General features: G+C 40.6%; 1 protein-coding gene across 5 annotated transcripts in view; it reads right to left on the bottom strand.

Annotated features, from left to right (window-relative positions):
- Positions 1 to 13,672, bottom strand: part of INPP5A (inositol polyphosphate-5-phosphatase A) — a 429,997-nt gene that overhangs the window by 188,457 nt on the left and 227,868 nt on the right. For all 5 annotated transcript variants that reach the window (XM_044420719.1, XM_044420716.1, XM_044420718.1 and 2 more), the window contains 2 exons: positions 9,890 to 9,953; positions 7,310 to 7,413 (listed from right to left, as the gene is read on the bottom strand). In XM_044420719.1, coding sequence (XP_044276654.1) covers positions 7,310 to 7,413; positions 9,890 to 9,953 — 168 coding nt within the window. The remainder of the gene's footprint in view (positions 1 to 7,309; positions 7,414 to 9,889; positions 9,954 to 13,672) is intronic.

Below are 13,672 nucleotides of genomic sequence, written 5' to 3' on the forward strand. Positions count from 1 at the left end.
ACTGTACCCTGAAGCAACTACCAGTCATATGTGATGAATTCCCAGGTGGGAATGGTGATTTAAGCAGTCCCCAAGTAGGGGTTGGTTGCTAAGAGGCAAATTTGTGCTGCTTTTAGGTGCTGTCTCCTGTCAGAATCGATGCATTTCTTGTCTTATTGAGGCTGGGTATCATCCCAGCAGCAGCGATAGTCCTGTGATTGCCATTTGTATTGTGGGCAGTTGGGTAAAGGGTCTTGCTGTCTGGATGAGTAGAGCTGGTACTGGAGAATTGAGGCCATGGGTACAAATGTGTCCTCAGCTGAAAGGGACTGATGGCCATGCATCAAGCTGTGTCTAGACTCTAGTCCATATGGGCATGAAAAAAAGGCCTTCTTCGTCTCTGGAACCACAGTTGGAGTGATAGTGCATTGTTGCCATCTGTTGCCTTGAGAGCTGGGTATGGAGGACTCTGTATGGAAGACTCTATAACTAAAGTCTCGGTATTGAGGGCTCCGCACTGAGGGCTCGGTATCGAGGGCCTTGTATCGAGGGCTCTGTACCGAAGGCTTGGTATCAAGGGCTCTTGCACGGAAGGCTCTGCACTGAGGGCTCTGCACTGAGGGCTCTATCACAAGAAGTCCTGATATGGCAAAGTGGCAACCATCCTTATCAAGCTCCAAGATGGTGGAGCCACGTAGCGCTCAAGTTGCTAGCGTAGTCAAAGCAGATGATGTGGTCAGAGTGGTTAAACAAAGTGGTGAACTGCAACGTTTGGAACTGGCAGCTGGGCAAAGCTGCTTTTTTCAAGCCTTTTTTCCTGTTTAACGCCCTCAAGCTTGAGGTGCTTTGTCCTCTCATACATTTTTAGGCATATTGGAGGTAGCCATTGTTCTGAAGCACATCCCATACTCTAGGGGCCCTAGCTGTCAGGAGCACTTCCTGGCATCTAAATTGAACCTTAGTTCCCTGACCTTTGCTCCATTGGAGCACATCCTGCCCTCCTCTGCAGGGGAGAACAGGTCTCTACCCATCTCCATGTGTCCTCCCCTCACATACCTGTATGTTGCCAACATATCCCCTCTGAGTCTCCTCTTCTCCAGGCTGAAGAGACCCAATTCCTTCAGTCTCACCTCATACCCCATCCCCTGCAAACCGGCCACCAACCTTGTGGCCCTACGCTGCACTGACTCCAACCTGGCTATATCCTTTCTGTAATGAGGGGCCCAAAACTGAACACAATACTCCAGTTGCGGGCGCACCAGAGTCATGTAGAGTGGTAGTAATACCTCTCTTGATCTGAAAGCCACACTTCTGGCTATGCAAGCAAGGGTGGCGTTCGCCCTCTTGACCACCACATCACACTTGTGACTCATGTTTAGCCTGCAGTCAACCAGCACCCCGAGGTCCCTTTCACAAGTGCTGCTCTCCAGCCACTTGTCACCTAACCTGTACCTATGACAGCTATTCCTATGCCCCAAGTGCAAGACCTTGCACTTATCCACATTGAACGCCATCCTGTTGTCACCTGCCCACTTCCATAGTCTGTCCAGATCCTTTTGGATCTGGAGTACCTGCTCCTCAGTTGTGGCCACTGCCCTGGTTTTAGTATCGTCTGAGAATCTGATCAGCAGACTGTTCACCCCTTCTTCCATGAAAGTGTAGGAAATTACATGAGAAATGTTGAGGAAAGCTGAGGTAATCATATAGGTAGAGGATCCTGAGGCACTGCAAACGGTGTTTAAAAGCGAACTGAAAAAATGGTGGGAACCCAGCTATTCAAGTAACAAAAAAGGGTGTGGGACTCCCACCAGAAAATTCTAAGCTTAGAGGAATCTTCCTGATTGAGACACTGTGCATATGTGTGATGCACAGAGACCACGACGAAGAAAGATAAGATTCAATGTAGCCATGATTTTGGCAGAGCTTTACATTACCTGAGCAATTATATCATATAGCAGGGGTGGCTTAGATCTGGCCTACAAGGCATACTGGCCTACAAGTTCCATCATCCCACAGCTTGGACTACAATGGCTATTGCTGATGGGAACTACAGGCCAAAACATTCAACTACCAGATCTATTGGATTGTTCCAATATGAGCCTTAAACCTTGATTAAATTGGGTGTCTAATCCTTCCTACAGATTTTTTTTCCTTATAAAAATCACTGAAACTGTTCTAGTAGATTATCTATTTAAGCAAATTAGCTGGATGCAGTTCTTTGTAGACAAATGGGCATAACAGCAAATGTTTTTAATTGCTCAGAAAAAAATAAATATTTAACATTGGCTGAAAAATCTGAAAATGAGGTAAGCTTTGCATGTATTGCCACTCACAGGCCCATTGAATTTCAGTCAGTCATGACCAAATGTCCTCCCTTGCAAATTTTCCTAAAATTTGAAGCAACAATGTAATGGGAAAACGGAGGTAAAGTAGATCAGGTTTTTTCCTTATAGGACTCAACTAGCCAATACTATGAAATGCCATCCATCAAATAAGGACATGTTCAATTTACATCTTCAGCCAATCCATGACAGGCCAGTGTATGGTTTGAATAGAAAAATGTTTCTTCTCCATGTTTGTGAGAGATGGTCACAATATTAACTTCCATGTGCGCATGTGTGGAGATTTCGAGAAGATTCCAAAGCTGATTAATTAGTCTTTGGCAGGAGAAGAGCACAGGGATGCTACTCTGTCCCATAGCATGAAATGATATCTAGCCATGGTAGCTTGGAATTCACCATCTTTGAGAGAGTGGCAGAGGAAAAGAAACAGTGACCAATAACATCAAGGCATCTACCTTCTTTGTCAGATGGACTGGCATACTCCCTCCTAGAATGACTCTGAGATAATTGTTAGGTTGAGGGCATTGAAAGAGAAATTCAGCATCTTTCTCTTGAACCCAATACATATTTTCGAGTCTACAAGGTGGAAGGGCTACCGATGCTGGGGACTTCCATTTGTGGCACACTGCATCAAGTAAGGTAGGTAGCAGTGGGATGGTGACTGGACTAGTGAACTTTGCGTAGACTGCTTCGAAAACTGGATCTTTTGCACTAGTAGGTTCCTGGGGTTAAGCCTGAGACTGTGAGCCATGAGGAGTACTTGGGCTGAGAAGAGGCCTGAGTCCTCCAGCACACATGGAAAATCTATCATTGGTACTGATACATCGCGTATATGGTATATATTGGCATTGGTCCAAGAGGATATGGATGAGATTGATGAATATTGTCCACATTCTGAATGATGTTTGGCTAGGTCTGATCGGTGTCTAGGCAAGCTGGAGAGTGCTTGTCTTTCACAGGGAAGAGCCATCTGTTTAGCATCTGCTAGGGATCCAGAGAGTAGAACAATGAAGCTGGGGCCAGGCTGGGAAAAATATCAGTGAGATCTGGATGAATTCCAATGGGAACATCTGTGTCTGGAGTTGACAGAGCCCCATCACTCTGTATAATAATTGGCATCCAAGTCCCATTGGTGTCAAGGGGGAGTTCAGCATTTTTGTATCCTGAAGCAGGTGGAGATAGAGAGTGGGAGCAAGGTCCGGATTGTTCTGTTTGGAGGAAAACATTCCTTCTGTTTGGAGGAATCAAAGGTACAGGTAAAGCATGTCTCTGTATGAAGGCATGATCTGGTCTTAGTAAGATTGCTGGGGATGGATTGTGAATTTCCCCTTCCGAGACCAAGGTACTTTTCAGAGGCTGAGAGAGAGGCTCCTGTGTCTGTTTCAGTGTTGGAGCAGAAGGATGGCTCAGCTCTTTGGATGGCACAGTGTCTACTGTACATGGGAGGCCAGTAACAGGTGGAATATCCGAGCGCTTTTGAGCACGTTTATGGCTCTCCTTCTCTTTAGTAAGGGTAAGCAATTTTGGAGCTTTGGTCTTCTTGTCTGATTTTTTCTGTTTCCTCAGTTTTGGTGCTTTTGCTGGTGACAGGTTTAAGGCTTTGTCTCTGTTAGCAGGAATTGGTGCCCTGGAGGTGGATGGTTGGGCATCTTCTGCATGAAGGGCACGGTTCTGCCGTTTGGCTTTCAGCCAGTCTGCTCGATGTTTCCTTGCCTGTTTAGTGAAAGCCTGGCAATGGCAGGAGGAGTCGATGACATGAGAGTCTTCCAAACAAAAGAGGGAGAGGGAGTGGCTATCTGTAGGAGGGAGTTTACTGCCACATGCCGTACAATTGCAGAACGGGGCTTTGAGCACTATCTTGTCTATTCAATGAGGTGAAGGGAACAGTCTTTTTCTTTCTTTCTTTTTTGTAAACAGAAGGTAACATAAAAAAGGGACCCGCTAAGAACAGAAAACTGAGAAATCATTGAAGATGAACAACTTTGTGAGGTAAGTGGAAGAGGAACTTCCCAATGAGCTCACGATGATAGTAGAAGAAGAGTTGAGTTCTCGGTGGTAGCCCTGCCTTTACACTAGCCGCACTGGGGGCTGGGCTCCTGCCGAATACTAATTAATCAACTTTGGAATCTTCCCGAAACAGCTCCATGCATGTGTGCAAAGCCCACATGTGTGATGCACAGAGACCTCAAAGAATAACTGTATTTCCAGCCCACAAATGTTAGGGCTCAATCAAGCCTGAAGCAAATGATTTATCAAGACTGGCCATTTAAAACAGAATGCACCAAACTGCACCAGTAAGAGAGAGGAAGAAAATGCCATGAATATTCTGAAATCTTTGTCAATTTGTGCTTATTATGGGTGAAGCATAGATATCAGTTGCCAATTATTCTTTTGATTTAAGCACATGAAAATAAATTAAAACAAATATTTAAAAAGCAGGAAGATAAACAATTTTTCCACAAATACCACTAAGAACTTTCAACTACTATTTCTGTAAATTTCTTTTCTTGTCTCATATCTATATTTACCTGTAATTTTGCTGATCTAATTTTATCATAGTGCTGTTAACAGGATTGAAGAAACAACTTTTCTATTTTTTCATTGTTAAGCAAAACAAATTGCTCAATGATTTATTTTCTTGAATGTTTTATTCATATATTGAATCATGTCTACACAACATTCAGCAAATATGATATCCATGTTGAAGCCTTCTTACCAAGTTATCTCTACTTGATATGTTACTGTCACACAAAAAGCAGCATTATATTAAAATACAAGAGAGCCCAGGGGTTAATGATTTCAGGAACCCACCCTTGCTGGATTTGCACAACACTGCAAGCTGCATAGGAAAGTATAATTATGCAAATCCCACTAGCACATGAACTGGGGAAAATATTTCCTGTGGCCTTCCCCTGCCCATGATTTTGCAAATCTTGTCACTGCAATCAAACAGCCATCATAAGTGTGTGTGTGTGTGTGTGTGAGAGAGAGAGAGAAAGAGAGAGAGAGATAGATGCATGTATCTATGCATTCTTAACATAAATTCTATCTGTAAAGGGCTCAAACATACAACAAAGTGGGAATAATTAAGGTAACCAATTCCATGCTTCTGTGTTGATCTGGCTCATACTTAATTTCATATTTGTTGCCAATACAAATTAGGACTTCAGACTTACAATGTGGAAATGTATGAAAACTGATTGTGCCAGGGCAGATCTATTTGGGGTTAGGCTAACATGCTTACAATTTTACAGAATGGGGCTATACCTGCTGACTCCACCTGTCATGTTGTGAAGGTCAGAAGAAAGCCAGGGACATTTTTGAAGGAATGACCAATGAGATTGTGTTGGGTTTAGAAGTGACAAGAAGCTGATATGAACTATTATGTTGCTTTATGTACAGACATAAAATAGTTTAGTGGGGAGGGAGAAGAACTAAGACAAACAGAATTTTGGAGTTTTTTAATACTCAGTTTATGATAAGCAAGTTTCCCCTGGTTCACTCCATAACCAGCTTAGACTTTCTCAGTTGTCTTCAAAGACCCGAAGAGAGCTAAAGAAGGTCCCAAAGACCAAGGGAGTTCAACAGTACCCTACTGCTGTCATCAAGCCCAAGTCTGCCATTTCAACTCATTTTTCCAGTAAGATACATGCTTCCAAAACAGTGACCTCTCAGAAAGTAAGATACCTTTTGTGACCCTGGACCAAATATCAAAGCTGTTCAGGATTATCTATGGTCTTCAATAAAGTGTTATCTAGATTTTAGAATATGGCAACTTCATGCCCCAAGAAATGAGTTCAGCATCTTTCACCTTATATAATATTAAGTCTCTCACTAGTTTTCCTGTTAATAAGATTCCTTTAGCCAGCAGACAGATTGTGAATACAGGCAGTTTCATCTACTAAAAGAAAACATAAATCATCATTGAGAAAGGAGAGGCTGCAGTAAGGTTATCACCGTACAGGCTTCTCCATGAAAGGTTTGCATTAAAGCATTAGTGAAATTAATTCATCTTTCACAAGAGCTTTGAGCAGTATCGGTGATCTATGATAACAACCAATTTCTCACTATGGAAGGGGAAAAAATTACTCAGCCCTTAAAGACTACACAAATCTGCTTTTTAAAAATGACCTAACATTATCTGGAGTGTTGCTCCCAAAGGCATTGTTTGAGATTCATGCACAGCCAAGAGAACCCATAAATCAGTTCAGAAAGTTTTGTTACTTTTATATGCAGTGGGCTGTAATTATTTTGAATTGCATTATGCCTCAATCATTGTAATTACTTTTAGATCATCCTTAAGCGGCAGTAATAAAAAGAAAAGGAATCAGTCTTAAACCAAGGGTAACATGCACCCTATCAAAAGAACATAACTGTTACATTAGAAGATGGTGTAAACACATAAGCAATGTAAAGATGATGCACATTTTGCTGAGTAAGCATATTAATAGTCACTGCTTGCACAGCTACTCACCACAGCTCATTAAGACTCTTAATAAGCACACATGGACTCACTTCTGTGTGCACACATGTATAATTAAATGTTTTTGATTCAGAGGGTAAACAATGCTGATTGGGTTGGTACAAGATTTGAGAATGCAACACTATACTTGTGTTATGCTGCTTGAAGGTCAACAGGACCTGGGGGAAGACCACTAGGACAAATATGCTGGTGGAACACATCTGATGCAATTTTATAACAACCTACCCTTGACTTCCCTCCTCTTGATTTCAGTTGGAGATAAAAAATAAAAAAGGGAAGGTTCTGCAACAAAGCTGATCTGTTTATATCACCACAACTTCCTGGTGGTGTTTTTTTTATGATTGGACACTGAGAAGTAACAACCAGTGAATAAGCCACTAGTAGCAAGAAGGCTCTTACCTTTATAACTGGTAGGCCTATGGAGTCACTGTAGCCATGTTACTAGTGCAAAAGAGATCACAATTAAGCCCTTAACCCTTTGGAATGCCCATTTGTTTATACTTACCTCTGGGAAATAATCCTGTGGAAACTTCTCTTTTTCCAGCATAGGCGTACTTTCTAATGTGTCTGAGTAGATTTCTTTCCCCATAACCTTTTTATATTTCTTAGCTAGGAAGAAATAAGGAACATTTATAATACCTCTATTAACATAACCAGGCTTTATATACACAATGATGAATGGAGGAATGGACTGGATTACTGCCCTGCTGAAGCTAAGGAGGTCTAGGTTTGGTCACTGAAGAGAATGGAGACTAGGAATCCCGTTTATACACAGGGAAGAAAGAAAATATAGAAATGTAGTTAAGAGTGAAATTAAACACTGTGTGAGCAGAGGACAAGTACATAAAATGGAATTCTCCCTACCTTTCTTCCCTTTGCATCAAAAGTCTCTCCAGAGGCAGCAGTGGTATAGAAATACTGAACATTGTTTACTGTGTTTAGTGGGGCCCCAGTGGAAACTGGGGGCTGCCAAAACTCAGGCAGAGGAATATAAACCACTTAGAGAGTCCTTTTAGTGCAGACCATTAGTGCACTATAGAAATTTGTCAATCAATCAATCAATCAACACTGCACCATTGAGGCAAATTTCTTGATTTTGGTCTCCCCTCCCACAGTAGCCCAATAAAAGACTTCTCACAGGTAGATCCCCCTGACAAGGTTTTTTGGGGTATACAGGGAAATGTTAGATTTCATGCTAAATAGATCAGAGCAGGGTGAAGACTGACTTTGGTGGTGGAAGCAAAATCCAGATTAATATCACAATTCCCTTGATTAAGAATAACCTCTATTATAGTTCAGGGATCATTGAGTTGTTACATATGGAAAAATTAGTGGACAGAAAGTTACTCTCTCATTAAAAAGTTCACATGTGACTACTGCAATTTACATTGTTCACATAGGGGAATAAAATATGCTGTGATGAGTCTTTGACATTATGTCTAAGATTTTACTTGGACATCAAGAAGATGATGACTAGATTGATTTATGGTACTTAAACCTTGAAATACAGTACTCACAGAACTGCTGCTCAAATCTGTTATTGAAGACAGACCCCCCCCCCAATCCCGCCTTCAATTACAAGAAAGGGGGCAATCTATCTTAGGTAAGAACAAGAATAATGAAACTGAACAGTTGAGACAATTAATTCACGTACCATTTCAATGATGTTTCAAATAAATGTGGTGAAAAGATGTAAAACGAATGTGACCTGTCTCAATAAGCTAAGTGAAGTTTATGAGAATTTTATAATGAAATTATAAGAGACATTTCTCAAATTCCAAAATGAGGCATCTTTATAATTATCAACACAGTTTCGTACACTGGAAAAAGTATGCATTAAATCTTCAAACATAAACACATTAAGCACATTGTTAACCATCTTGAGTGTTATTTTTGTGGAATGGTGACATAAAATTTCAATCAATACATAATTAAATCATAATTCTATTAACATTAGCTTTTCATGACTGAAACCAGTTGGTGTAGTGGTTAGAGTACTTAACTGTGATAAGGTCTAGGAAGACCTAGGCTCAAATGCTGACTCAGCCCTGGGTAGGTGGCTTCAGGCAAACTCTTGCTAAGATCATCTGCTTTCCAGTATTTTTGACTGCATATAAGTAATTAAATATGGAATCTTCTTCATGTGCCATTCCTCAAATATGCTATGTGTTCGGCTTCTCCTTATCACCTTTGCAGTGTTGCTGTGAGAGAAGAGGGAAGCTAGTGCTGGAGCACAACTGGATGCTACCCATTGCTGTCAGAGAGTCAAAGAATATTGTCCTGGTTGGTATGACAAGACAGCCCAGTGTAGCTTAATTTTCCTGTGGGGGTTGTACTGGTGTCCACAGGTGCCATTTCTGCATGTCATCTAGCTTTCTGTGTTGTGCAAACCCAAGCAGTAGGGAAAGTTTGAGGATTAACCCACCCCCAAATAACACATGGTTTGTTTTATGTAAATGTGAGGATTGTCTAAGTCCACAGCTTCTGTTGCCAAGGTTTGCACAATATGACAAGGCACGGCACGCTTGGCATGTAGCACAACACAGTAACTATCACAAGTATATTAAACCACAGTTGACTGTTGTCATATGTAAACAAGCCTTGTGTCTCTTCATACATTCATTTTGAGGTGTATGTTTAAAACTTCTTAGGCCCCTATACACCTAGAAAGGTAAAGCATGAACAGAACAAGCACACGTGCAAACATAGGTCCCACACAGGTGTTCTCATCACAACATTGGACTAGATGCAGCCTCTTCTCAAGTGAATACTCAGAAGCAAACTCATACTTGATGTGGGAAAGTACTCCTGAAAAAGCAAGCCAGGCTGCTTTTTGTAATGAGCAGAGTCAACCAATGCAACACTTTTATTTATTTATATATTTTACTATACTGCCCAAGAGATGAAGCTCTCTAGGTAGCTTATAACATCACATCAATATAAAACAATATAAATACAATGTGATACAATATAAAATACCCCATATTAAAACATAATAAAAAGTTTATGCTGAAATCCTATATGCTGAAAAGTAGCATTGTAATTCCCAGGACAGTGTATATAGGATTAGGATTACTGGTCTTACCTTTAAAGTCAAACTGGTAAATGTTTTTCAAGGATTCATGCAGAAAGTAAAAACTTCCCAGCGCCTATGTCAAAAGAAAAGAAAGTTCAGCAAAGTATATATAGAGACCATTTTTAAAAACTTTGAACTTGAACTGTTTGTCATTAGAAAACAGATGCTGCTTTTAAAAGCCCTGAATTCAAATAACCCTTTAATGTTTCTATACATTGTTATCCTTAAGGAGTAGCTCATTAGAAGCTTGAAGGGAATTCCTCAGAACTGTTGAACAAGAAAATACTTAACACTACGTAGAACTAATCTAGCTGGTCAGTGGCCACTCTCCACAGATTTACCAAAGCTATGCAGATTAAGAGGAGAGTTTTTCATTTAACCAGAGAAATAATGTTGACTACATGAAAGCTATACCTGCTTGAACTCATATTGGAGTTTGCCAAGTCCACTGAAGACCAACCTTTCACACTGTCCAGGTCTGCCAATTATTTTAGCTAGAATTAGGCAGCATTTGGTAGTATAGCTGCTTTGAGTCAGGCTCTTATACCACTAATTTTTTTTTAGCATTCCCTTAAATTCAGCTCTAAAACCTGAATTCTATAATTTCAGAATAGATGAGTTTAAGAATAGGCACTTTCTCATGGAAGTGCAATTAAATTAAATGCATCTTTGCAAAAAGCCCATCAAGAGCTCCACTATTTAAGAATTCTCTCTGTGATTCCTAATGAGTTAAAGGGCGGTGTATCCCTGGAATATAACCAGGAGGCAGCATCTGCTTTTTTATTAATTGCTAATGACAATATATTGGATTATTAAATACCAGGTGCCAGCTGTTTTATCTTGCAGAATATACTTTTCCCCTTTTTTAAAGTCTTCCGATCTGATTTGCCTCTTTCATGGATAAATGCATAATAAAAACAACAACAACAACAACACCTAAAAAAAAACCTAGAGCAAGCTGCCTGGGTCAGAAAAAAGTGTACTCATCAATTAAAATTGTCTGACAGTATTTTCCATTGGATGAACTAATATGTCAAGGAGATGAACAGGACCTCATGTTTGTGCTTTTGACAAATCAGCAAATGTTCACTCTCTAAACGTGCAGCTTCTCATACATAATGCAGCAATCAGTGAGCCAAAACTCAGCTCTGCCAGAAGTGTGTTCCTGTCTTCTCACTTCTGAGGGTTGCTTTCTTTTTTATATATCAAAAAGATAACAAAATGATCCCTTTGGAGTAGTATTGGTCTCTTCCCTGCTTGCTAACAGCCCATGGATTAAGCCAACACTTTTCTTCCTCAGTGAAAAAGAATAAGGGAAGAACCCCAGGTTTTGCATACAGGAGATCTCAGGTTCAGTCTGTGGCATCTCAGGGATATTTCTTTGGCTGTATTTTTTTGTCTGAAGCAAAAGACAAGATACTTCTCCCACTACCCTTTCAGTGTGCTGAAATCAACTAGACCAGTGCTCAAATCTTTCTTCAATGCTGCCAGCATCCTTTATTGCAGCCAAGGACAGAAGGCTGACTAAGAGGCCACAGGGCAGGATGTACACACAGTTCTGTTCTCTGACACCTTGACACTGCTCCCAGCATCTGCTGTGTGAAGGCTTGGACACTGTCTGACCATCGGTGTGCTTCTTGTCTCTTTTCAATTTGCCTTTGCATTTACAATCAAAGTTTGGTACAAGCAGGAGAACAGAACAAAATGAACAACACTCAAACATGAAAGTTGCATTAACATTTCCTATGTGCAAATTTTCCCACAGACTAATGTGCAGCTGATTTAAAAACTGCACATTTTGCAAATGTTGTGCACTCTTCAAAATTTGGGCAGTTTGAGAAAGGAATGCATTTTTCAAGTATACCTTTTGGGAATATGGATACATGTTTGGGAATCTGCAAACACTGCAGGAGAAAATGTTCTTCACATTTAGGATTGTAAACAGGGCATTTTCATTTACAAATTGTAATAAATTCTCATATATCCTTTAAATGAAACTTCTTCAAATCTGATTCCAAGACAATATACAAAACTATAGGTAATGAATTATCTGAAACCCAATATAATACAACCACCACTAACAATAATAACTAGAATAAAATATTAAAATAAAAGGCAAATTGAAGGATTATGCAAATTAAAATAACTGGAGAAATGAAAGTGTCCTAGTGGCATTACAAAAACATAGAAACAGAGTCAGAAGGGGTCTCCCGGGCCATCTAGTCTGACCCCCGGCTTCAGCCAGCTCCACTCATGACATGCCTACCATGAGGCTGCCTAGCCTACGCTTGAACACCCTCACCAATGGAGCTTCCACCACCTCCTGTGGAAGACCATTAAATATCCCATGGGTCCTAACTGTCAGGAAGTACTTCCTGGCATCCACCCTAAATCTTGGTTCCCTGAGCTTTGCTCCATTGGAACACACCCTGCCCTCCACTGCAGAGGAAAAAGGGTCATGTCCCACATCTGCGTCTCACAGACCTGTACGTTGCTAACAGGTCCCCTCTGAGTTTCCTCAGTCTCTCTTCATATGGCTTACCCTGCAAACCAGCCACCATCCTAGCGACCCTTCATTGCACTAAAATAGCCACCAGTCAGGTAAAATGTTAGAATGGGAATCTGAAAACCAAGGACTCACCTCCTCCTTTAGGATTATACAAGAGACTTGCAATAAGGCACTTGCAATATGGCCTCAGAAGTATCCAATTCTGCTGTTCTGCTTATACAATTGATTATTAGGTGCACAATAAATTTTCTGCAGAAACGCATCATGCCAGCTTGCACTACTGGTGTTAGAGTGGTGGTTGTTCATACTAGCACTATGTCAATTGTGAAGACTGTGCTTGTTTCTTGAAGAAACAATGAAGCAGGAAGAATGTTAAGACCTGACAAGACATTCCATTTTGGAACATTACAAAAAGATCTGGTGATTTCTAAGGAAGCATGCAATGCGCTTCTACACATTATGTAGGCAAGAGCAACTGGGGAGGACTCTAGATATTAGGATACTCCCAGTGGTATCAACTAAGCCCAGGTCAGTTGATACAAAATCAGTTTTGTAATCTTGTACCTAAGCTAAACCTATTGTTATCCCTGATGACCCACAAGATTAATTTATACAGGGTCAGGGGAGATTCTGTCTGAAACGAAGCAGGGCTTGCTTTACCTTTATTTATTTGATTTCTCTACCACACATTAACGAAGACATTTCCCTTGGATAATTAGGATGTTTATCCACTGCTAAAAGTTCAACAATGCATAGATAACAAAACAGAGCTTTGCTCCCTAAGCTCCATAAGAAAGAGAATGTCTTTCTCAGATCAGATAATAATTTCTCCTTGCCATATGTGCAGTGAGCCACTACCTTTCCATTGGCACTCATTGTTTATACAGCATTTATCCTGACTTGCTTTTACAGAGCAGTCTTATGTATGGGCAAGTCAAAACACGGTGTTCAGTGGGGCAAACTCTATAATTATGTACAGGTTTACAGTCTGAATTAATGCTTGTACCTGCTGCAGCAACAGCTACAATACTAGGTGGTGCAACATGTTGGGATTATTTATACCTCACAGTTGCACATGCATACAACCACTGTGGTTCTCTTTTTCATGAGTGCCAGCTTGACCTTTCACCTCTTTTTCAGGGTTTTTCTGACATTAAAGCTAAGCACATTTATTCAAGATAACTACCCTGAACCTCTAAGTGTGCATGACAGATATTGGATTTTAACTTCTATTCTGCCAAATTGGCTTTGTTTTTTTTAAGCTTTCACATTTCCCCCCAATA

The sequence above is a fragment of the Varanus komodoensis genome, unplaced genomic scaffold, assembly GCF_004798865.1.
Source record: "Varanus komodoensis strain SLA01 unplaced genomic scaffold, ASM479886v1 scaffold11, whole genome shotgun sequence".
NCBI lineage: Eukaryota > Metazoa > Chordata > Lepidosauria > Squamata > Varanidae > Varanus > Varanus komodoensis.